The sequence below is a fragment of the Hyaena hyaena genome, unplaced genomic scaffold (assembly GCF_003009895.1).
Source record: "Hyaena hyaena isolate Hyena2069 unplaced genomic scaffold, ASM300989v1 scaffold_165, whole genome shotgun sequence".
NCBI classification, from domain to species: Eukaryota; Metazoa; Chordata; class Mammalia; order Carnivora; family Hyaenidae; genus Hyaena; species Hyaena hyaena.
Genome location: NW_024080797.1, coordinates 1800107 through 1824206, shown reverse-complemented (window position 1 = coordinate 1824206; position 24100 = coordinate 1800107). Strand labels below are relative to the sequence as shown.

The 24100-nt window shown below is 43.8% G+C and overlaps 2 protein-coding genes and 1 pseudogene across 11 annotated transcripts in view; 2 read left to right on the top strand and 1 right to left on the bottom strand.

The window, feature by feature from the left end:
* The first annotated feature begins 817 nt into the window (after window positions 1-817).
* LOC120236920 lies at window positions 818-1085 on the top strand (annotated as a pseudogene).
* A 1599-nt stretch (window positions 1086-2684) lies between these two features.
* On the bottom strand, window positions 2685-19187 carry MEIG1 (meiosis/spermiogenesis associated 1). Of its 5 annotated transcripts, none has more exons than XM_039240031.1 (4): window positions 19044-19187; window positions 6502-6703; window positions 5740-5906; window positions 2685-3017 (listed from the first exon to the last, which is right to left on the bottom strand). In XM_039240031.1, exons 3-4 carry the CDS (start codon window positions 5875-5877, stop codon window positions 2889-2891), a joined length of 267 nt encoding a protein of 88 aa, XP_039095962.1. In that variant the 5' UTR covers window positions 5878-5906; window positions 6502-6703; window positions 19044-19187; the 3' UTR covers window positions 2685-2888. The 5 variants fall into 5 exon arrangements, with proteins under 5 accessions (XP_039095962.1, XP_039095963.1, XP_039095961.1 ...); XM_039240032.1 differs by lacking the exon at window positions 19044-19187 and adding an exon at window positions 9711-9857; XM_039240030.1 differs by lacking the exon at window positions 19044-19187 and adding an exon at window positions 9752-9857.
* Window positions 16642-24100, top strand: part of DCLRE1C (DNA cross-link repair 1C) — a 39504-nt gene continuing 32045 nt past the window's right edge. The window contains exons 1-3 of one of the 6 annotated variants that reach the window (XM_039240018.1): window positions 16642-16862; window positions 20835-20886; window positions 23790-23796. In XM_039240018.1, coding sequence (XP_039095949.1) covers window positions 16754-16862; window positions 20835-20886; window positions 23790-23796 — 168 coding nt within the window. In that variant the 5' untranslated portion in view covers window positions 16642-16753. Of the gene's footprint in view, window positions 16863-16924; window positions 17209-20834; window positions 20887-23789; window positions 23875-24100 lie in introns of those variants that run through there. The other 5 variants (XM_039240017.1, XM_039240019.1, XM_039240022.1 and 2 more) reach the window with 5 other exon arrangements.

Below are 24100 nucleotides of genomic sequence, written 5' to 3'. Positions count from 1 at the left end.
ATGAGCTGAAATAGATATGAGCCCCATATCCAAAAATCTATTTAAAGGTCATAGCTTACAAATGGTAACAAATAAAAATCTTAGTGAAAACACAGTTAAAATAAAAAGGGTGTCTTTCATTTATTTAATCTCAAAGCATTCAAGACTCAACAAATTTTAGGGACTTCCTATGTCTTACAGGTTAATTATTGCCTTACTCATTAGCATTCTAGCTGTTTCTGCAGTGATTCAGCACTGGAACAGAGGTTGTCTGCTAAATGTGAGACAGGAAACCATCAAAATCTTAGGGGAGAACACAGGCAACAACCTCTTTGACCTCAGCCGAAGCAAATTCTTACTAGACACGTTGTTGGAGGAAAGGGAAACAAAAACAAAAATGAACTACTGGGATCTCATCAAGATAATACTTCTTGTTTTGGTGGAATAGTGATGAGTGTAGTTGCCTTCCAAGATAAAACTTCTACACAAGCGAAGGAAACAATCAACAAAACTAAAAGGCAGCCTATGGAATGAGAGAAGATATTTGCAAATGACACATCTCATAAAGGGTTAGTATCCAAAATACATAAAGAACTTACCAAAGTCAACATCCAAAAAAATCCCGTTAAGAAATGGGCAGAAGACGTGAATAGACACTTTTCCAAGGAAGACATCCAGATGGCTAACAGACACATGAAAAGATGCTGAACTTTGCTCATCATCAGGAAAATACAAATCAAAACCACGATGAGATACTACCTCACCCCTGTCAGAATGGCTAAAATTCACACAGGAAACAGTAGGTGGGGAGGGCCTTGCAGATCCTGAGGGTGCTCCTATGGCTTCCAGGGGGGTGATCATGAGTATGGAGAGTGTGGCAAATGAAGCTCCTGAAATTCCGGACAACGTGAGAGATTGGTTTTAGGGTGCCTACTACTTTGCCACCAATAGGAACAATTTCCAGAGGAACTTGATCCTCAACTTGGGACTGTTTGCTGCGGGCATTTGGCTGGTCAGGAATTTGAGTGACATTGACCTAATGGCACCTCAGCCAGTGTAGCCAAACGACACATGGAACCCCCTGTGCTGTACCTGAACCTTCCAAAAACAGCTTCCAATCTTTGACCATCACAAGACTTGCCCTGATGGAAGCTGAAGTTTCATTCAGATGGGCATCTTCCCTTCCTGATTTCCTTTTCTTTATTGAGCCCATTCAGAAATCCATTCTCTGGTCAGCAGTGAGGTTTCAGCCAAAGTGTTGTCCTCTGTTCTATAAAGTTCTGTACAGAGTTCCTAGGTTTCTGCAGGGGGTGATATTTGCTTTTGTCCTGAGAAATAACGTACTGGTATTTTAACAAATATTTGTAATATAGACTGCACACAAAGATGAGAGAGAGAGAGAGACAGAGAGAAACAATAGGTATTGGCAAGTATGCAGAGAAAGGGGAACCCTCTGGCACTGCTGGTGGGAATGCAAGCTGGCAAAATCACTCTGGAGAACAGTATGGTTTCTCAGAAAGTTAAAAATAGGGGGTGCCTGGGTGGCTCAGTCGGTTAAGTGTTTAAGTGTCTGACTCTCGATTTGGGCTCAGGTCATGTATGAGACTGAGCCACGCATTGGGCTCCTTGCTGAGCATAGAGCCTGCTTAATTTTCTCTCTCTCTCTCTCTCTCTCTCTCTCTCTTTCTCCTCCCCACTCTGTCCCTCTCCCCTGCTTATGCCCTCTCTTTCTAAAAAAAACCATGAAATCTTGCCGTTTGCAATGATATGGATAGAGGTAGAGTGTATTATGCTAAGTGAAGTAAGTAGAGAAAGGCAAATACCATATGATTTCACTTGCATGTGAAATTTAACAAACAAAACAGATGAACATATAGGAAGAAGGAAAAAAGGAAAAAAGAGAGAGGGAAACAAACCATAGAGACTCATAACGATAGAGAACAAGCTGAGGATTGATGGAGGAGGAAGATGGGGACTGGGCTAGATGGGCGGCGGTCATTAAGGAGGACACTTGTTATGATGAGCACTGATTGTTGTATGTAAGCGATGAATCACACTGCATTCTACTTCTGAAACCAACATTGCACTATATGTTAACTAATTAAAAATTTTAAAACCCCAAATAAACAGAAGTTGTCTAGACTGGGAACCCAGAAGCTGACCCTGGGACAAAGCTCCAAGTACAAGGAGCTGATTCAGGAGGAAAGGACCCCCTGGCAGGCAGTGGGGGGGGCAGGAAGGAAGGGAGACAGCCAACAGACTATGTGATGCAGTCAGTTACTGCTGTGGAGACTAAAGCTTTGTCCTGCTGGGGAGCTGGGCACTGGTGTAAAGCGCACCCCTCAGATGGGTTCCTTTGAGGTACCAGGTGGCTGGGGCTTTTATATACCTCCTCCCCTTCAGTCATTGGTTGAGAGCTGCTCCCAGGGCCATTGGCATTTCCAGTCTACTCAGCAAGAGGCAAAGGACTCCAGAAGGAGGCAAGAGGCAAAGGACTCTTTTCAAGAGAAAGCCCTCCGGCCACAGGGCGCAGATCTGATAGTTCAAAGGGGTGGTCTTGGAAAGTGGTAAAGGCTGGCGGTGGGGTTGGTGGGTGTGGAGCCCATTAACATATTAGCTGAGTCACTGAAGTGGCTTCAAATGGGGGTGGCTTTTTCTGTGCATAATGATAACTCTTCCTCAGTTAATATTGTCAGAAGAACAAGACCAAGACGGGCACAACTTTAATGCTTCTCCAATTATATTTTTGGAAAAGATCAGGATGATTGATACCAGGTTTCATGGCTTTTGTGTTTCAAAACATTCAACTGCAGTCTGCATTTTGAATTATTTTGTGAAGTGACATTTACATGATGTAGAACAGAACAATGAATTCTTAAAAAGTAGGGATGAGATCAGAAGAGCAAAGACTAGTAAGCATAAATTTTCACTTTGTGAACTTCCTTGTCATCACATTCCCTCTGTTTGTTGTAGTAATAGAAAGTATTGTCCTTTCTCTGAAGTTTCTTCACGTATCCCGTCTCCGGCCAACGATCTACCTGCACATCAGAAACCAGAATACAAATACTGTGATGCTGGTTTTATTTCTACATAGTATGTAACTATCAAACAGTTAGCAGTATAACTCACCTCTAAGAATTAAAGCATAAAATTAAATCTAAAAATTCTTGATTTCTCAAGAAGAGTATTATACATAATTCAAACACATCGTCAAGTTGCATCCTTATACTGCAAAACAACTAATTGGGTGCTTCTCTCTAGATCCCAATTTCTAGATTTAATAATCTACTCATTGGCCAAGATGAAACATTCAAAATACTCTAAACATTGTTTTTTATGTTTTCAAATTAGTTCAGACATTACTACTTCCTGACTTCTAAAAGTAAAGCCCGAGGAGGGAATTGGGCTCGGGCCCCACTCTAGTGCTGGACATTTACAGCAATGACAAATGGAAGCAGTTAGATTCTTGATACCTCAAGGTGCGCATTCATTCCTCATGTCTACCTCACAAGTTCAGCCTGAAACCTATTTCTTAATAGAAATTTGAGGTTATGATTTTGGTTCTCAGCTATCTTTCCTTACCTTCCCCCACACTATTCTTTCTCATATGTCATTTGGCTTGCTGACTTTATCATTTGGCATGACCTAGTTTGGACATTTTTCTCACTTTCCTCTCCAAATTCATGTTCCGCTTTCTTGATTGGATCAATGCATTTCTCTTGTTGTGCGGTATGTTTCTTCTGGATTCCATAAGATCTACTCTATCATTGTCAAAACCTGATTATTCAGGTGTTGTGGTTTAGATAATCAAACCCTCTTCTTCACCATCATCTCTACAGGCAGCTCATTACTTCTCATTTGCCCCACCCATAAATCACAACTTTCCCTCATGACTACAAAGGAATGCATGCCCTTTATTTTCTAATAGAGTGTTTTCATTTTCTCCTGTTGTCTCATTTATTTAAGAATTTACAAAACTAGGTAACAGCATAGCTGATAAATCTTGGTGGACTCTCTGACATATACAGTATAGAAAAAAAGTCAATGCTTCCTATCACTTAGGTCAGCTTGTCTTTCATAGCTTCCCATGTTCCCAGTAGAGAAAGGAGGGTGTTCTCAAAACACCATTATAACCCTCTTCCTCTTAGAGCCATGAGCAGGCTATGTTTTATTTACTAGGTTCCCCCAAACCATCTCATTCAGTGAAGAAATAGCCACTGTATATGGGATGAGCCTCCAAACAGCTGTATTGATTCTGTGCTCATCAACCTCTAGTCATTTTAAATACCCCTTTGGTATTTTATAATTTTTTTCTTCTTGGCCTTTCACTTGATGATGCCCATTCAACCTAGGAAAGCTTCACTCTTGTGAGTAGAACAGAGTGGCATAGTATGGTCCTCAAGACTAGCTAGGGAGGTCATTAAGCTCTAATAGCTATGTGTCCTAGAAGGCCATGTGCTTCAGGTGAGGAAAGAGAACTTTGTTCAAATCCTTCAGATCTCTGTATGCTAGGAGAGACATGCCAATCAAGGCAATCCTTCAGTTACCATCCCGTCCAACCTTTAAGATCTTCTGCAAATGTCTCTGGGGGCATAGAGCCATTTTGGAGGATTGTCCCCCAAAGGAAGCGATTTTATCTTCCTCGAAATTGTTGTGCCTCCTTTTTAAAGGCACACACATTTTGACTTGCATCAGGTTTTACTGTTCTTGTCATTGTTAATCTTCTCCAAGATTATAAGAATAATAAAAGCTATACTTCATTAAACACTCAGCATTCATTCACTCAACAAATTATTAAGGACTACAATGTCAGGCACTTCAAATGCATGATTTCATTTAATATTGTGACCATTTTCTAAAGCAGGCACTGCCATCCCCATTCTTCTGTTGGGCTCAGCCAAGATGAGAACCTTGTTCAGGATGACCCAGCTTATGAGACACAGAGCCCGGATGCTGATCCTGGACAGACAGATTCCAAACCTGGTTCTCTCCACGCTGGTCCACTCAGTTTCTTAAGGTCATGTACTCACTTACACTCTTATCTCCTAAAGCAGTTGGCACAGAAATTTGCACACACTGTGACATGCTGTGCCCGATATGCGACTTTGGCAGAGTGATTGTTTAAAGTTACTTGAGAAACAACCGATGCATAAAGGACACTCTGACTCTCCTCTCTGTCCCCCTGAAAGCAGGAAATAAATCTCCCATGTGAAAGCTACCCTCCCTGCACCCGGAGACAGACAAAGGGTGTTCTCTGACTTCTCTTAGATCTGATTTTATTGCAATCACATTATTGGGGGTGGGAACGTAAAGCATAACCAAAGTCAGAAGGTGCTAATAGTTTTTTGTCACTTATAATCTCCATAATAAACAGACTCTAACCTCTTCATAATTTGTGGTAATGAAAAAGAAAGTGGAAAGAAATAATAGTTACACAACAAACTGAATATCTGGGAATAGAATTACCTGAGTAGGTGGAAAAGACTCTACTTTTGTGGTTTACATAAATGATTCATTTAGTGGAGCATAGTTGCTCAATAAAAGCTAGAAAGTTCTTAGTGTTTCCATGCTGAGAGACCACCTCTTCCTCCAGTCTACCTGAACTTCACTCTTCTGGGCCTCAATCTCCTTATCAGTAAAATGAGAGAACTGAAGTAGAGCTCCTTTTTAGTTATTCTTTGGTTCTTTGTTTTTAAATTTGGATTTTAATACTTTCCACTAAATATTTAGAGTTTGGGTTTGTAGAACTATAAATCTTACCATAGAAACTTGTTTCACTTGTTTATATTCAATTTCATCCCGATATCCTGCTTGTTGAAATCTGTATAGATTTTCTATCTCTTCTGACCATTTTTTGGCATGACTTATTGATTTCGGCTTCATATTAGAACTAGCCATGGCTACAGAAGTCTTATTACCGATTATTTCTGAAAGATGTTTAAAACAAAATTAATAGCATAACCATGACAATTTTGAAAGTCTCTTTAAGAGTGAACAAAAGCACAATTAAAAAAAAATTAGAGAGTTGAGAATCCCATTAGGTATATTAAAATTTAAACATTAAATTCTAAGACTGAGAAGGATTCATGTTCTACTTTGGAAATAAAATAAATCCTGAGAGATACATAGGGAACTGTTTTTATTTCTTCATCAAATAAAATTGCATTCAGGGGACCTGGGTGGCTCAATCAGTTAAGTGGCTGACTTCGGCTCAGGTCATGATCTCACAGATCATGGGTTCGAGTCCCATGTCAGGCTCTGTGCTGACAGCTCAGAGCCTGGAGCCTGCTTTGGATTCTGTGTCTTCCTCCCTCTCTGGCCCTCCCCTGCTCACACTCTGTGTCTCTCTCTCTCAAAAATAAATAAACATTTTAAAAATTTTAAAAATAATAATAAAATTGCATTCAGAGTGTGATGCCCTAAAGGCTGTATACTAATTCTGGTGTTCTAGGCAATAGGTTACACATTTCTGAAGTCATGCTCTAATTTTTAACTACTCAGTAGGTTGTCAAAATATCTCACCATCATTCCATTTGATTATATTCAAAACTGCACCCCCCACTTTTTCTTTCTCTTAAAAAGGGAATGTAAGATCGATCTTCTTACTGTCTTCTTATTCTTTTTGCTGGGAAGCAATGGTTTCCTCTTTTTCCATGTCTTAACCAGTTGGAGACATCCCAGTCACTCCAGTCCATTCACTCAGGTGGTCACCGGCACCCTGTTCCTGCAACAGCCCGATGTGAAAAGATAGACGAACACAAAGTCCATGAAAGCTGTAAGACTGTAGGATACTGAGATCATTGATTTTACAACAAAATAAGCAGTCACCGATAGCTTCTGAGGTTCAAACATTCAACTCTAGTGCATGTAATTGTCTATTCACCAAACTTCTATAGTCAGTTTTTCAAAGACATAATCTTTAAAAAAAATTTTTTTTAATGTTTACTTATTTTTGAGAGAGAAAGACAGAGCATGAGTGGGGGAGGAGCAGACAGAGAGGGAGACACAGAATCCAAAGCAGGCTCCAGGCTCTGAGCTGTCAGCACAGAGTCCGATGTGGGGCTGGAACTCATGAACCAGGAAATCATGACCTGAGCTAAAGTCAGATGCTTAACCGACTGAGTCACCCAGGTGACCCCTTCAAAGACAGAATCTTGCGTTTGTTTTCCTAATGTCCTATAATTACCAAAATACAACAGTTAACTGAGATAAAGTGCCCAGAATTTTCACGATGATTTCTTGAATTCATTTTTCTATTAAAATATGTTCTAACTGGCTGAAATACATTCAAATTTGGCCTCATAAAGTAGGTTAATAAAAATAGATTAAGAGAGAATAGAAGGCGAAAGTCATTTATTTGAGCTTTATATATCAGTCACACACAAGTACCAACTGATTCTTCTATGAAGAAGTGAATTGGTCCAATGCTTCCTCCTACCTCCTGTAGATTCTTGTTACATTCTTAATATTCTAAAGGTTGTGGTATTTACATTCTGCCCTGAAACCGTAATTCTCACAGGTGTCTGGGCTTAGTTACAGACTTAGAGGAGTTAAAATGAAGTCCTTTGAGTTACACAGTTACTCTGATGAAAGTAGCACCCACACAAATGGATATATCATGAGTCTTGTTTGCTTTTTCACCCTACATGTATTACCAACATGTATAATGACTAGATCAGAGAAAATTAAAGGATTGTGAATACTGGATTTTAAAACACTTTTGACCCTTCTTTATTCATTTAGGTTTAAGTTCATGTTGTATTTTAAGGCAATATGTTAAGTTATTGTATGACTTTATGTATAATTTGGAATACCCCACAAAACGGTACGTGTGCCATATTTCAGTGAAGCATTTGCCCTTCATTTCCCTTCACTGTAATGGGAGGCTCACTGTTTTGTTGCTGCACAATACACTAGATACGACCAAAAGTGAGTTGGACATGTGTGGTCCAGCCTGATAATCCATTAACATATATGACTATGTAAAATCTTTTTTTTTTCCATAGCAAAATAACACGAAGAAACATAAAAAGAAAAAAAGGTGCAAATTCACCGTATAAAAATACTTTCAAAAAGTCAGGCTTGCCATATGTATTCAGTGGCTGTATTATAGTGCTTTTACAGATGAAGCATATTTTCTAAAATTTGTGGCACAATCATACTTTCTGTTTTACCCATGCCATTGCTGCTTTAGGCTCGGGTTTTTGATACATCACAAAACACTTTTATTTACGCATATTCATTCAAGAAATGGTTTCTTGAAGGTCATCTATGTAACGTTTTGTCACTTTCAAACAAAGCAATCATGTCAACTGTAAACAGAAAAATGCTTTCAATAGAAGAGCAGAAAATATGCTGCATTCGGTTGTACTGGAGAAGTAATCTTTTTTTCCCCACTAGAAATATGCATCTTCTAGACATATTAGGTATTTCAAAACTTTGTTTTCCTACAACAGCTAAAGGGAAGATCAATGCATTTTCACAACAGAAACCCGAGTGGCTCCTGAAACTATACTATCTAGTGGTGGTGCAAATCCCTCCCCTACCTTTTTGTCTGTCTTATAACTTACTTTCTACTTATTAAAAAACAGAATGAAACTAAAATTGGGAAAGATCAACTTACAGTTTTTCGATTAAATATTTCAGTAATCCTGGGAAGTTCAGTGGCAATATTAATTCCGCTAGTAACATTCAGCACTTTGAAATTTGATGGTTTACTTTGCTGACAATTGTGGCAAAAAAATAATTATTATAAAGTACATTTGATCTTGATAATGCTAAGCTGTGGCTACAGAAACAGGAAATGGTAATACCTGACTTTCTAGTTTTGTAAACATTGGATTTTAATAAACAGTATTAGGGTTTGTAGAGGTATCAAAAAGAAACCGAGCTATATCAAATCCTGGACAATCTAAGGTTCTAATCTAAAAGTAGAGCTTTTGATGTACCAACCATCTCAAACCCCCTCTAAGCAAAAGTCCTTTTCACTTCTTTTTTTGCTCTGAAAAGTGTTTTTTACCTTTAGTGGTATTAAAACCCCAAGAGCATTAGCATCCCAAATCTTCCTTTCTTTCCCTATTTTAATTTTTTCTGCTTTTTCACCACCAATTGGCAAAGGAGCCAATCAATTAACACTCCTCTGGGCTTGTTTCCCCAACCGTAAAAAACGTCTCATTAGATTTCCGACGTCCGTACACCTCCCTTCTCAAAATGTGGGAGAAGGCCAGCTGAAAAAACTCATTTCCCAAATAAGCCTTTGTAGTCTATGGTCTAGGTGTGCTGCTCTGCATGTGTGCAGCGTCAAGCCACTCCTTTCAGCCCCCACAGCTGGCCTGCCTTCTCCAGCCTCTCAAACCTTTCTTCTGCCAGAAATCTCCAATTTCGTATGTAAGGTAAACTGTGCCACAGAAGGCTGAGACGGAGAAAGAATTCTGGAAACTCGAGGCCAAATGACTGGTCCGCAGAACTCTGAAATGGGAACCCATAATAGCGGCCTCTCAAGCCCAAGAGAACGTGGGCCTGGAAGCTACTGGAAAATCAGATTCTGAAACTCAAGAAGCAGCAAACAAAGACCACCGCTAGGAGAGAAATGACAGAGACGAGCAGCACAAATCTCAGACACCACAAGCGCATGCCAGAGCGGAAGGGGCGGAGCCGAAGCTTCCGGGGGCGGGGCCCGGACAAGAGCCCCGGACTGGGCTGAGCGCTCGGGCCCCTCGGGGTCCACCCACCCGCTGGGTCGGGCTCTCCGTGGTGACCCTCGCTGACCGACCTGGAGAGGCCGAGGCACCCCTCCCGGGAGCTCGCAGGAGAGCGCGGCGGTGCTTAGGGTCCGCGGGCTGGTCAGCGAGACGCCAACTGTCGGGGCCTCGGCGACCCTTGCGTCTCCTAGCAACGCGGAGCGCCCCGCCCCGGCCCCGCCCCCTGCGAGCGGCCCTTGGGCGCAGGTGCAAGGGCTTGGCTGGCCGGTGGCCCTAGTTTGGAGAGTCAGCAGGGGTGGAGACTTGCAAGGGCTGAATGTGTTCTTTGCTTCTGCAGTCCCAGACGGAATTCCGCTGGCGATTTTAATTCCTGATAGTAGATGTGTCCTGTCTGTCCCACGCCATTTCTCATTTTGTTGAAAATAAACGAACGAGGGGCGCCTGGGTGGCTTAGTCGGTTGAGCGTCCGACTTTCACTTAGGTCATGATCTCGCGGTTCGTGGGTTCGAGCCCCGCGTCGGGCTCTGTGCTGACTGCCAGCTCGGAGCCTGGAGCCTGTTTCAGTCTGTGTCTCCCTCTCTCTCTGACCCTCCCCTGCTCACGTTGTCTTTCTCTCTCTCCTAGAAATAAATAAAAATATTAAAAAAAGAAAAAAAGAAAATAAACGAATCAACTCACAGGGTAGAGCATACTGCCTGACAATTGGTAAACCTACAATAAACAACATCCGTAATTTAAATGATTTTTCTCTATCATTACCTTTATTCGCATATTTAAAATACTATCGATCTACGTATAATTCCCAAACTTGTTTCCTCAGCCCCGATCTCTCTCTCTCTCTGAATTCCAGACCTGTATATCCAGCCTATATTCAACATGCACTTGGTTGTCCAACACAACCCCCTCTTCAAGCACCCCATCTCCGGCCTTCTCCTTCCACAGTCTTCCCCCTTCAGTAAATGGGTCCTGGAACCTTGCCCTCTTTATTCATCATTGCTGGCTTTTCTGTTCCCGGCGAGTCCAAGCCACCATCATTCCCCGCCCCCTCCCCACTCTGGTTATTGAGCGAGTCCCCAATGGGTCTCTCTTGGCCCCCCTTATCTATTCTCAACACAACAATCAATGCGATCTGTTTAAACATAATTTAGGTTGTATCCTGTGCAATGGCTCCTCATCTTAACAAAGTGAAACCCAACAAAACCCCACAAGATTTGCTCTTCCCTTGCTCTGGAGCCCTGGACTGCTCCACCCCAGCCATCCTGACCTGGCTGTTCCTGGCTTTGCTTCCATAGTGAGGCCGTATTTGTGGCTTTTGCCTCCGCCTGGAATGGTCTTGCTCCATTTATCTCTCTGGCTCTTTTTGAAGCCTTTGTTAATGTCTCAACTTGCACAGCCCCATGTCTCTAGCTCACTCTTCCCACCGTGCTCTCTTTACCCCTTACTGAGTTCTAGCGTTTCTTTCGTCCACAGCACTTAATCACCACCCCATTTACTGTTTACATTGCTTATTTCTTAATTGTATTGTCTATCATCTGCGAGAATGTGATTTCTCATTCATAACAAGAAGAGATCTTGTTAACCAAATTTCTAGAACAGTGCCTGGCACACAGTAGATGCTAAAGCAATGTATTTCAAATGAATATGTTTCACCAGCATGGCCACTATGATGCTGTGGAGGCAGTATATCGCATGGCGTCTAAGACTTGACCTTGGATTTGGATCTGGTTTTTCCTAGTTGCCACATGACTGTGCAAATTACCGAACTTCAGTTTCCTTAACTGTAAAGTGAAGACAAAACTGTACCTATCTGATAGGGTGGTTCTGAGGATGCCAATAAATATAAACCATTTAGGACAGCACCTGGGACCATATAAATGATAGGTATAGTTTCCACTCGAATGTACACTGCATTGCCACATAGGTTTGTCTCTACTTTGCTCACTGTGGTAACTTTAATGTTCAGAATAGTGGCCAACACACAGTAGCTGGTCAGGGACTGTTTGTTGAATAAAGAAATGAATCCACACCATTGGAGTATTGTGGCAGCTTCCCACCAGCATGCCCTGCCCCAGACTGCCCGGGTGTTCTTTCTAACTCAAATTGCTTTCACACCCAGTCCCCTGGAGCGTGTGTTAAAATAGATCGCTTGAGAGTTCTAATTCAGCATGTCTGGGCTACAGTAGAAATTTTGCATTAAAAATAAAAACACTTTAAGTAGGCTCCATACCTAGTATGGAGCTTGAATTCACAACCCTGAGATCAACCAAGCCAGCCAGGAGCCCCAAGATTTTGCATTTCTAATAGGTTCACAAATGCTGTTGGTGATACTCTTACAGGTCCATACTTTGAGAAATATTGTTCTGATCTCACCTGTCACTGTCTTGTTTCAGACCACCCAGGCTTCTCACTGCCACTCAAGTTAAACTCTTCAGTTTGGTCTGGTCCCTTCTTACCCAGCTTAGCCTTGACTTCCTCTGTTAAGTCCCTATTATTTTATCCCCTTTGCCCCTAGGGCTTTGGTTAAAAGGAATCATTTGCAGTTCCCAAACTGAATAAATTCCTCATAATTGAGCTCTTCTGCCTGACGTCCACACCAGATTCTGAGCACACTTCCATTAAAGCACCTGCAGAACTTCTTGCATTTGTTTATTTCCATGAGTTCCCACTTCCACCAGATCGTAAGCTCTTGTTCCATGGCTGATTCCTCTATGTACATCCAGGTCAAGCACAGTGCCTGACACTTAGTGGGTGCTCAGGAGATAAGAATAAAAGCTAATATTTATTGAGTACCTACCATTTTCCAGGACTTTTGTTTTTCCTTTTACAGTTTATTGTCAACATGTAACACCATATAACACCCAGTGCCCATCCCAACAAGAGCCCTCCTCCATGCCCATCACCCCCCCTTTCCCACTTCCCCTCCCCCATCAGCCCTCAGTTTGTTCGCAGTATTCAAGAGTCTCTCATGGTTTGCCTCCCTTCCCCTCCACCACAGTCCTCAGTTAAGTTTCTCCTGTTCCACTTATGAGTGAAAGCATATGGTATCTGTCCTTCTCTGCCTGACGTATTTCACTTAGCATAACACCCTCGAGGTCCATCCCCATTGCTACAAATGTCCAGATTTCATTCTTTCGCATTCCCGTGTAGTATTCCATCGTATAGATAAAACCACATCTTCTTGATCCATTCATCAGTTGATGGATATTTGGGCTCTTTCCATGATTTGGCTATTGTTGAAAGTGCTGCTGTGAACATTGGGGTACAATGTATCTCTTGGATACATGCATCAGCACTTCTGTATCTCTTGGATAGATTCCTAGCAGTGCTATTGCTGGGTCCTAGGGGAGTTCTAGTGTTAATTTTTGAGGAACCTCCACATTATTTTCCAGAACGGCTGCACCAGTTTACATTCCCACCAACAGTGTAGGAGGGCGCCCCTTTCTCCACATCCTCGCCAGCATCTAGAGTCTCCTGGTTTGTTCCTTTTTGCCAGTCTGACCGGCGTGAGGTGGTATCTCAGTGTGGTTTTGATTTGTATTTCTCTGATAAGGAGGGATGCTGAACATCGTTTCATGTGTCCATTGGCCATCCGGATGTCCTCTTTGGAGAAGTGTCTGTTCATGTCTTCTGCCCATTTCTTCACTGGATTATTTGTTTTTCAGGTGTGGAGTTTGGTGAGTTCCTCATAGATTTTGGATACTAGCCCTTTATCTGATATGTCATTTGCAACTATCTTTTCCCATTCTGTCAGTTGCCTATTAGTTTTATGGATTGTTTTCTTTGCCGTGCAGAAGCTTTTTATCTTGATGAGGTCCCAAGAGTTCATTTTTGCTCTTGATTCCTTTGCCTTTGGAGATGTGTCAAGTAAGAAATTGCTGTGGTTGAGGTCAAGGAGGTTGTTTCCTGCTTTCTCCTCTAGGGTTTTGATGGTTTCCTGTCTCACAGTCAGGTCCTTCATCCCCTTTGAGTTTATTTTTGTGTATGGTGTGAGAAAGTGGCCTAGTTTCATTCTTTTGCATGTTGCTCTCCAGTTCTCCCAGAACCATCTGTTAAAGAGGCTGTCTTTTTTCCACTGGATACTTTTTCCTGCTTTGTCAAAGATTAATTGGCCATACATTTATGGGTCCAGTTCTGGATTCTCTATTCTATTCCATTGGCCTATGTATCAGTTTTTGTGCCAATACCATACTATCTTGATGATGACAGCTTTGTAGTAGAGGCTAAAGTCTGGGAATATGATGCCTCCCATTTTGGTTTTCTTCTTCAATATTACTTTGACTATTCCCATTTTCCAGGACTTTTTGGGTGGACTCCCTTCCCTCCTTCCTTCCTTCTTTCCTTCTTCCTTCCCTCTTCCTTCCTCCCTCCCTCCCTCCCACTCTCTTTCTTTCTTTCCTTCCTTCCTTCTTTTTTCTTAGTTAAATAATAACACTTTTTAATCAAAGGGTTGAGAGTAGGAAGAATGAAGAAGAGATATTGGTGGTAGAGAGATATATGAAACTAATGGAAAATACACACACATTGTAATTTTTCAAAGCCACCTTCTGTTATGTGAATTAGCCGTTGTCTTCTTAACTCCTCCAGAGAAGGGATATCCTTGCCAATCTTGTTCACTCTGTCCACATTCTCCCATACACTCTCCAAACATTTAAAAAACAAATCCATGGAGCTGTCATTGAAATGCTCTCAATAGCACATATTCACCAGAGTATAATTTGATAAGTTTTGACATATGCCTACATCTGTTGTTTCCTGTGCCCCCAGCCAACTGCTGATTTGCTTCCTGTCACTTTGGATCAGTTCACATTTTCCATAATCTACATAAAGGGAATAGTACACTATGATCTCAGACTTCCAGCTTCCAGAAGTATGAAACAATTAGGTTTCCGTTGTTTAAGTCACCCAGTCTGTGGGACTTGTTACAGCAGCCCTCACACATAAGGACACTTTTTAAAAAACATATTTCATGGCGTACTTCCTAGTGGGACACTTCTTTTCTTCTAAAAGTGTAGTATAGAATATAGCGAACTTATAACACAAGTTTATTTATATTGACAACAGCTTATAAAATAAGAAAAGTATATCTGCTAGTGATTTCCCAGCAAAGACTTATGCCTACCTCAAGAACTCCTTTTTTGGGATTTAATATACACTTGGTAGCAGTTTTCAGTCCTGTTGAGGTGAAACAAAGCAGAAGTCCAAAGAGCTTGGGATAACAGAAGGATTCCCAAGTAGGGAAGGACGACACATAGCAGTTGCTGCTGTTGTTGACTACATTTCAGTTTTCTCTATTAGCAGCCGCAGGAGGCATTTCTCTTGGAATGCAGTATCCAGCAAACTTGGATTCTCCTTAAAATGTGTGTTTTATTTTTGACCCGAGGATATTAAAGCCTACTCAGTGATTGTGGCTTCCTCTAGAAGAGCCAAATAATTGGCTGACTTCTCCCAAGGGTACACGTGTGCATGTCTGTGGCCTATGCTCACCCATCTTCATTACTATCTCACCTATCTTTACCCCTTTATCCTGAATCTCTTTTTCCCTTTATGCTTTCATACTGTATCCGTCGTGGAAAGAAGAGAGGATACATAGGTGGATAGATAAGAATATGAGTAGTATCTTGGTCTGTCTTGCCAGGAGTTCTCACTGCGGAATTTGGTGTTAGGTATAGACAGCTTAGTCCTCCTTTATTCGAAGACAAACCTTCTTCTACCCAATCAAAGGTGTTGGCAATAGTATACTTGCAGACTGCTTTACTCAGATGAGTGATTATGATGTCATTCCATTCCCACTCACCCTTCTTCCTCTGAGGGTGTCATTCTGATTCCTAATTCCACTGCTTAAAATCAATTGTTCTTGGATTTTTTCCCCCAAATTACTTTGCGTCTCTGCGGAAGCATTTGTTTACCATATTTTGCAAAGGTGTTGTCTCCAAATGGATTGAAAACGTATCTGAAGGCACATCTTAGTCATCTATGTAAACGCTGCAAGGCTTATTACAGTGGTATGCACAAAGCAAGACCTCAAGAGTGTTCAAGGTGTTTCTGATTATTAATATTGAGGTGTTTAAAGGAAACTTGCTAGGAAAAGGCCCAACTAATGGCCCATTCACCATTCGGTGATGCTTAATATTTTAACAAACCTTTTCATAAAGTTGCTTTGGTAGTTAAAAAAATTCAGATCTTACCCCCCCTAAAGACCTGACCCTTTTCACCTGCCACTTTTTTTTTCTTTTATATATCCTACCATTTTTTTTTTTCTTTTATATATCCTTTGAACTTCTAAAAGTACAGCTCAAAAGGATGGTGGGCTCGTGGCGGGGGAGGAGGGGAGAAGGCCAGCCCCTAAGCTAACCTTGGGATCTTTACTTACCTACCCTAGGATCACGCATCAGAGTTCTGATCACCGGGGATTGTTTATTTACTGTGTGTAGGTTACACATGGAAGTGCGAACTAACAGTTATTGAATCTACCGTAAGTCACATACAATTTTTTTCTTCATACGATCCTCATGCTTAAAATCCCCTAAGATAGAAACTGGGAAGAGACGGAAGGAAGAAACTAAGCTTGGCTTTCAGGCTCTCAGGAGGCAAGCAGGAGGGGGAACGCAGTCGGATTTCAAAGCGAAGCTCCGCATCCCTTTCGTGTCTTTGTCTCGGGTGGAGCACCTGCTACGGGTGTTCAGTTTCCCTTCGCGCTATCGTTCCTGCACAGATAACGGGCACTCTGCACCAGAACGACACCCGTGTTGAGTCCAAGTTCCTGGCAGCCGCACCCTCTTGGCCCCACGCCCTAGATCCTAGCCGGGTCTTCCCAGCCCTAGGCTCTGCGGCTGCCGCAGCCCAGTATTGCGCAGCTCGGGTATTTAACTCCCAGGGTCGCGGGCTGCGGACCCGCCCCCGAGGCTCTTCGGCACCGCCCCTGCCACCGCACGGCTCCTCTGATTGGACGTGGCTGCGCCCGGCTGGCCAATGGCGCGGCGGCGGCAGGGTCCCGGAAGTGGCGGCGGGGCCCGGGAAGGAGTCAGTTTCCGCAGGCTGAGTCGGGGCCGGTGCAGCCGGGCTTGGCGGGTGCTATGAGTTGCTTCCAGGGACAGATGGCCGAGTACCCAACCATCTCCATAGACCGCTTCGACAGGGAGAACCTGAAGGCCCGCGCCTACTTCCTGTCGCACTGCCACAAGGGTGAGAGCGCGCGGCTCGCCCCCCACCCTGGGGGACGCGGGCTGCCGGGGTCCGGGTGGCCGGGATGCTAGGCGGCTCCAGCCGGGGAGTGCAGGCTTCAGGAGGCCGGGGCCGTGACTAGCAAGTGCACCTTATCCCAGCCTGGCTCTTCAAACTTCTCTGCGGCTTTATTGCCTCATCTGTACAACGGGACAGAACCGAAACTGCGGGCTGCGCCTTGACCCGGGCCGGTTTGACCAGGCATAACTATTAGGCTCTCGTGGTAGCTCTCCTAGCAGCCCGTAGTCCGAGGTCAGCGAGGATTACTCCCTTCTTCCTCCACATCTTCGCTAGTGTTCTAAAGAAGGTAAGTTTTAGATGAAATTCCGCCATAGCCCCCAAGCGCTTACTATCAGGCAGGTGCATTCACTCACAAACATCCTGTCTGTCAGCTCTACGAAGTGCAAGTTCCCCCTCCTTTTAGATGTTCTGGCCTCATACAGTATAAAAGGTTCGTGTAAGGGTAGGCAACCAGAATGCTAAGATTGCCGGGTAGCCCAGGGTTAGGGATTAAGCCTCGAGTCACCCCTAGTAATACAGCCTGGAGGCTGGATGCTCCAGGTGAAGCTGCGGTGTCTCTAAAACGTTCTGGCCAATCTTCAGAGCTGGAGTAGCTCCAGTTTCACAACCATTGTCCACTTTTAACTTCTCCTGTGCTGAAGTTACTGCTTTGCGGAAATGCCTGTGCTTTCTTGCCCTAACCTACGAATTCTCTCCTTAATGAGGAAAATCTGGATTTCCCCTAGCGTTTTGCAAAATAGCACCGTGAGCTTTTTTGAGGGTCTTTCTACTTCTTCTCAAGAGTAACGCTTTTGTTTTTGCTTTGTTTCTCATTGTGAATCGACTGCCGGGTGGGGGTGCCTCTGTTGTGCCTTTTTTCTGGAGTCTCACCGGAGTTTGTAAGCCAAATGTGATAGCGGTGATTGAAGTTCGGCGTAGGGGTTCGCCCTTTATGTTTTCAAGGAATGGGTTTGGAAAAAGAATCCATCTAAAAGAATCTGAAGAATTGATCATTGGTTTGTACATTAAAGAGAAAGTTGACTTTCTATTAATTGAGCTGTTTATAATAACTTTTCCTGTTCTCTAATCACATGTGCATCTCTTTACTCAATCAGGACGTAAACTCATCAAAGCAAGAACTTGTGCTTTCAGAAATTTCCCACACTGCTCACAGGTGTTTTTTTTAACCTTTTTGAGAAATAGATTTCTTCGGATGTGCTATGGACTGAATTGTGCATTCCCCCTCCCCAATTTCATATGTTGAAGCCCTAAGCCCCCATGTGACTGTATTTGACGATGGGGCTTTTAGGGGGCATTGCAAGTGCAATGAGGTTGTAAGGGCGGGGTCCTAATTTGTTAGGATCGATGGCCTTATAAAAAGAGGAAGAGAGGTTTCTCTCTCTATTCACATACACACACTGAGGCAAGGCCGTGTGAACACACAGCTAGACGGTGGCAAGCCAGGAAATGTCTCACCAGAAGCCAACCTTGATCTTGGAATTGAGCGTCCAGAGCTCTGAGAAGTTTCTGTGGTTTAAGCCGCCTTGTCTATGGTATTTCGTTATGTCAGTCTGAGCAGACTAACACAGAATATCTGATAAATGCTATGGGGTTTGAAAGAAAAAAATCGCATAGATGCATTAACATCACATTTTGATACAACATCAGATCCCATGGCCCACTGGGTGCCTGTTTGTGGGCCGCCAGGCTCCCAGCGCTGTGCTCAGGGCAGGCTGTACTAGGCCTCAGGAAGGCCTGGAGGACGAGAGGGGACCTATGGCCTGAGATAGTGGGCCGTGGTGGGAGAAGGCCCCCCGAGGGAACAATTGACGAGGACGTAATCTGGTCCAGGAAAAGGGGACAGGCCCTGGAGAGGAGACCCTGGGTGCAGTCTAAGCACAAAGGAACCTGGCCCAGTTCTCTAGGCCGCCGGTCAGGAAGGGAGCTGCGGTGGTCCTTGGCCATCTTGAGTAGAACAGCTTGTTCTGAATAATAGTAGTTTACTATAACCACACTTTCTGGGTCGTGGAGGAAAACTTTTTTAATTAGAAGCGAAAGGAGTGTATGGAATTCAACAATTATAGTCAGCATAAAAGGGAGAGAAGGATAGAGAAGGGTCAGTACATCAAACCAGGTACTCACAGAATCCAACCTTCTGGCGGGGAGTGGCCCTCGGTGAACAGCCTGGTTGAGGGTCCTGGGCGGGACGTTCTCCCCTCTGGTGAGGCCTCCAAGAAGCTCTTCCCGCCAGGGCAGTATGTACACTACCGTGTGTGATCTCTGGTCAGTCATGAGGTTTGCCGAAGTGCATTCCCGAGCCAGCTGGTTTTTCTGTTTCCCTTACCGTATCTCAGAATCTTCTGAGCCTGCGCGGCTGCATATTTCTCTCCCCCGCCCCCCCCCCCCCCCCCCCCCCCGCCATCCATTCCAGGAGGCCAGCCTGGTCCGCCTCAAGGGGGTGAGGCAAGTTAATCCCTCTTGGCATCAGGAACAGAAGGGCCGGTTCTGATCCCGAAGTCAGATACGGAGCACAAGCCAAGTAAGCTCCTCGTGATTGTGTATGTGCGGCCCTGGGTAGAGATGCGTGACACGTCACACAAACACCTTCTACACAGCACAGCTGTGGAGTTGTGCCTGCTGATTTAGTTGAGGAGTAAGGAGCTGAGTCCTGATTCAGCCTCTTTTTGCCGTGGTACAGATTCTTGGGGAGTCCCAATGTAGGTGCTGCCCTGGGATGTCCCCATGGGCCCTAAAAGCCTGGGGCCGGGAGTGATCTGCGGACGTTCACCCTCCAAGGGACCAAGTGAACTGCCCTGTGCAGGCACATGTCTTGTCAGGGTCTGCCACGTGGGGAGTGGTGACTGCCTTGTTTTCTCTGCAGTTCATGTAATTTGATGAGTGAGTGAGTGAGTGAGTGAGTGTGTGTGTGTGTCTGGTGGTAATTAAAATAATTGGGATTGGTTTGATTCAACCAAATTGAGAAGGTGTGGTCATTGCTGTCTAGTCCTTCCCATGCTGAAGATTCAGAATGCTTTAGAATGCATCATATGTTTAATGTACTGTTTGGTTTAAATGTTATCTTTCTTTAAGGCTGTCTCTCTGCATCTGTTAATTCGGATGGCTGTGGAGCAGGCCTGTGTGAACGGAAACACGCCACCTTTCAGCCCAGTAGTCACAGCAGGCTAAGAAGAGAATGAAACTCTTCTTTTTTCCCTCCCTTTTTTAAAAAGTGTATTTATTTATTTTGAGAGAGAATGAGAGGCTGAATGGAGGAGGGGAGAGAGAGAGGGGAGGGAGAGGATCCCAAGCAGACCCCATGCTCAGCGCAGAGCCCAGTGCGGGGCTCGATCTCACAACTGTGAGAAATCAAATCAGAAATAAGTCAGATGCTTAACTGACTGAGCCACCCAGGTGCCCCCGAGAAGAGACTGGAACTCGTCTGACGCTGGCCTAAGCCTGCAAGAGTTTCTGGAGGCATCTGTGGAAGCAAGCTTGGGTTTCCAGATGGACTAACGTAAGTGACCGGAATGGAATGGTTCACAGAGAATGTGTCCCGAAGGATGGTTGGATTGAAATGAAGGAAGAATATCAAGTCTGGAAGCCGTTCTGAAGTGAGAGGCTGGTCACTCATTCTCCTGTGGCTGCTCAGAGTGATTTAGACTCAGTCCTAAGATGCAGGAGATCATTGTCCCTTTAAACAATGGCCAGAGATGGTCAGCTTTTAGTGCTTCCTGGCCTGTTTTCAGTGCCCTCTCCAGCTGTGGAAGAAGGAGCCAATGGTCCACACGAATCCGCGTCTGTTCTCTTACTAAAGTGGACCTCTCGTGTATTTTCTCATAAAAGGAAGCTTAAGAAGAACAGCCAACTGTTTGCTTGGTCTAAGGAATCCTCTCAAAAAAATGTGATTGTGATTTTTAATTCTTTTGTTTTCAGATCACATGAAAGGATTAAGAGCCCCTGCCTTGAAAAGAAGGTTGCAGTGCAGGTAATTTATTTTGCTGTGTGTGTGTGTGTGTGTGTGTGTGTGTTAAACTTTATTTTGAGGGAGAGACAGAGCATGCGCCTGCAGGGGAGGGGCAGAGAGAGCGAGCGAGGATCCGAAGCAGGCTTCATGCTGTCAGTGCAGGGCTGGATGTGTCGTAAACCAGTGCATGTGTGTCGTAAAACAAGCAGTGCATGTGTGTCGTAAACCAAGCAGTGCATGTGTGTCGTAAACCAAAAGATCATGACCTGAGCTGAAGCCAAGAGTTGGACACTTAACCGACTGAGCCCCCCAGATGCCTCATATGTGGTTTTTTTTTAAGTAAACATTTTAATTGAGCTGCAACTTCTATGCAGAAAAGCACATACAGCATAAGGGTACAATCTGATGAACTTTTACAGGTGAACACATCCCTGAAGCTTCCACCCAGATCTAGAAATAGAACAGGACCAGCGTCCCCGAACAGAGCCCCGTCCCTCCTAGTCAGTCCTCATCTCCCAGAGACCACCTGTCTTCTGACTTGTCATCAGGGTTTAGCTTTGGCTGCGTTTGAACTCTGTGGAAATAGAATCATCCTGAACAGACTCCTCTCTTTGTTCTCTTTCACTTAACATTACAGCTGTAGGATTCGTCATGCGTTTGGGCGTGCGGCCACAGCGTGTTCATTTTCATTTCTGTGTACACACATGTGCGTATATCTAGTTGTGTTGTGAAGAAAACCGCGTGTTCTTGGGTTTTAAAGCTAAATGACTACATTCTTTTCCTACAGGCATTGCCTAAATGTCAATAACAAATCTCCAGATAGGTATCGGAAAGGGCCTTGTTGACCTGTTAACTTCTGAACCAGTCAGTCTTCTCTCTGTGAATTGGTATCAGTAGTCTGCGTTCTTGCGAATGATAGTATGTGTTGATTACTTATATATGCCAGGCACTAGCCATTTATTAGTTCAGCAGTTTCTTTGAGCGTCGGTAATGAGTCAGGCCCTATATTGCGTGTTGCGGATATAATAGTGACAACACAGGTGAAAATCCTGTTCTTGGAGCTGAGGTCCTCATCTGAGCCTCTTGATAGCTTTTGTGAATAGATACCATTATTATTTCTGTTTTACAGTTGAGGAAACCGAGGAGCCAGAAAGGTTCAATTAGTTGCCCAAGGTCACGAGGCAGTAAGTGGCAGCACCAGGATTTCAACCAGTTCTGATTTTAGAGGCTGTGTATTAGTTATCTGTTGCTGCGTAACAAATCACCTCAAAGCAAAGCTCAGTGACTTAGGACAGCTAATCATATATTCTGTTTCTCAGTCTCTGTGGGTCGGGAACTCTGATGGGGTGCGGTGTGGGTGGCTGGCTTCTGCCTGGTGGGGTGTCATATGGGGGCTGCCGGTATTTGGAGGCCTGTTCAATCAGTGTCTGACGCCCAGGCTGAGAAGAACCATGCACCTGGGGCTTTGGGGCCTCTCTGTCACTAGCAGAGATCTTCAGCATGGTGGTTTCAAGGTAGCTGAACTTCTTAAAGAGAGACTCAGGGCGTAAAAGTGTATGTGCTAAGGGGGAGTTAGCAGGTAGCCATGTTGCCCAGAAGACGTAGCCTCCAAAGTCCTTGCAGCCTTCCTTGATCACGCTCTGTCGCTTACAAAGACAGGTTGAAGGGGAGCTTAAAACAGACCCCTCCTGTTAGTGGAGGAATTTCCATTTTGTAAAAAAGAGCACGTATAGCTGGGATATGCATTAGTGTGGCCATCTTTGGAAAATATGGTCCACTGCACACTATTTTTTTTAATTAATTTTTTCTTTCATAGTTTATTGCCAAGTTGGTTTCCATAGAACACCTACACACTATATTTTTGATCTCTGAGCTTTGCTTTTGAATTTTTGAAGTTTATTATGAAATTGATTTTTGCTAAGTAACAGGTTTATATGAAGTTAAAAACAAGTCTTCCGTTCCCCCCACCCCTTTCTATTCTTGAGAGGTGGCTTCATTTGATCTTATCTTTCTGGACATATCTAATCATGTACAAACATGTATCTTTCACCTCAGAGTGATGGGGAAGACCATTTTGAGGAGGTCAGAGGGCACGGTAGTTTTGTTCATTTGCTGCTTTGCTTCCCTGTTGTCCCTTTGCACTCATTGTTTTCCAAAGATTTTTATTTTCTTTTTTTAATGTTTATTTTTGAGAAAGAGAGGGAGGGAGAGAGAGAGAGAAACAGAGAGACAGAGCGCGAGGTGGGGAGGGGCAGAGAGAGACAGAGACACAGAATCCAAAGCATACTGTAGGCTCCGAGCTGTCAGCACAGAGCCGGACACGGGGCTTGAACCCACCGACCGCGAGATCGTGACCTGAGCTGAAGTCAGAGGCTTAACTGACTGAGTCACCCAGGTGCCCCTAAGATTTTTATTTTTAAGGAATCTCTACACCAAACATGGGGCTCTAACTTACAACCCTGAGATCAGGAGTGGCATGCTCCACCGACTGAGCCAGCCAGGTGCCCCCTTTTGAAGTCTTGATGGGACCAAAATAGTCACAGTTGGTGGCATGTTGGGACTACTCTGACGCTTTTTTTTTTTTTTTTTTAGTTCATTTGTTATTGAGGGAGAGAGTGAGCAAGCAGGGGAGGGGCAGAGAGAGGGAGACAGAATCCCAAGCAGGCTCTGCACTGTCACCACAGAGCCCAATGCAAGGCTCGAACTCTAGAACTGCCAGATCATGACCTCAAGTCAGAGGCTCAACCTGAACCAAAATCAAGAGTTGGACGCCTAACCCAGGCACCCCTACTCCGATGGTTTTTAAGCCAGCTCAGTTTGAGTGATTGGAGACAACTGACATACGATGAAATGTATTTCCTGGCCACCCAGCTGGCTCCTTTTGGATTGTACTGAAACGGCTTTTCTCCATTTCTCCCTTTCAGCTTGAAGGTTTATTTATACTGTTCACCTGTTACTAAAGAGCTGTTGTTAACTAACCCGAAGTACAGATTTTGGGAGAAACGAATTGTAAGTTTCATTTTTTAAATGGCGTGAATTCTGTTTCTCAAGTGGGAAATCTTTTTCAAGGTAGATTGAACAACTCATTGGCATTATTCAAAGCCCAGTTCTTGCTACACTACATTTATCCACACGAATTACAATATTGATGCTTAGTGTTAGTAATTCATCAGTATAGAAGAGGTTGGTTGGCATTTTATTGTTGCAGATTTGTTTTTCTTATCTCTGAACAGTT

What these genes read in the sequence shown, in the direction of transcription:
- MEIG1 (XM_039240031.1), bottom strand. Translation starts at nt 5,877, where the DNA reads ATGGCTAGTTCTAATATGAAGCCGAAATCAATAAGTCATGCCAAAAAA. An exon ending in AAGTGAAACAAGTTTCTATG is followed by an intron (nt 3,018 to 5,739) that starts GTAAGATTTATA and finishes TCTGATGTGCAG; the next exon opens with GTAGATCGTTGGCCGGAGAC.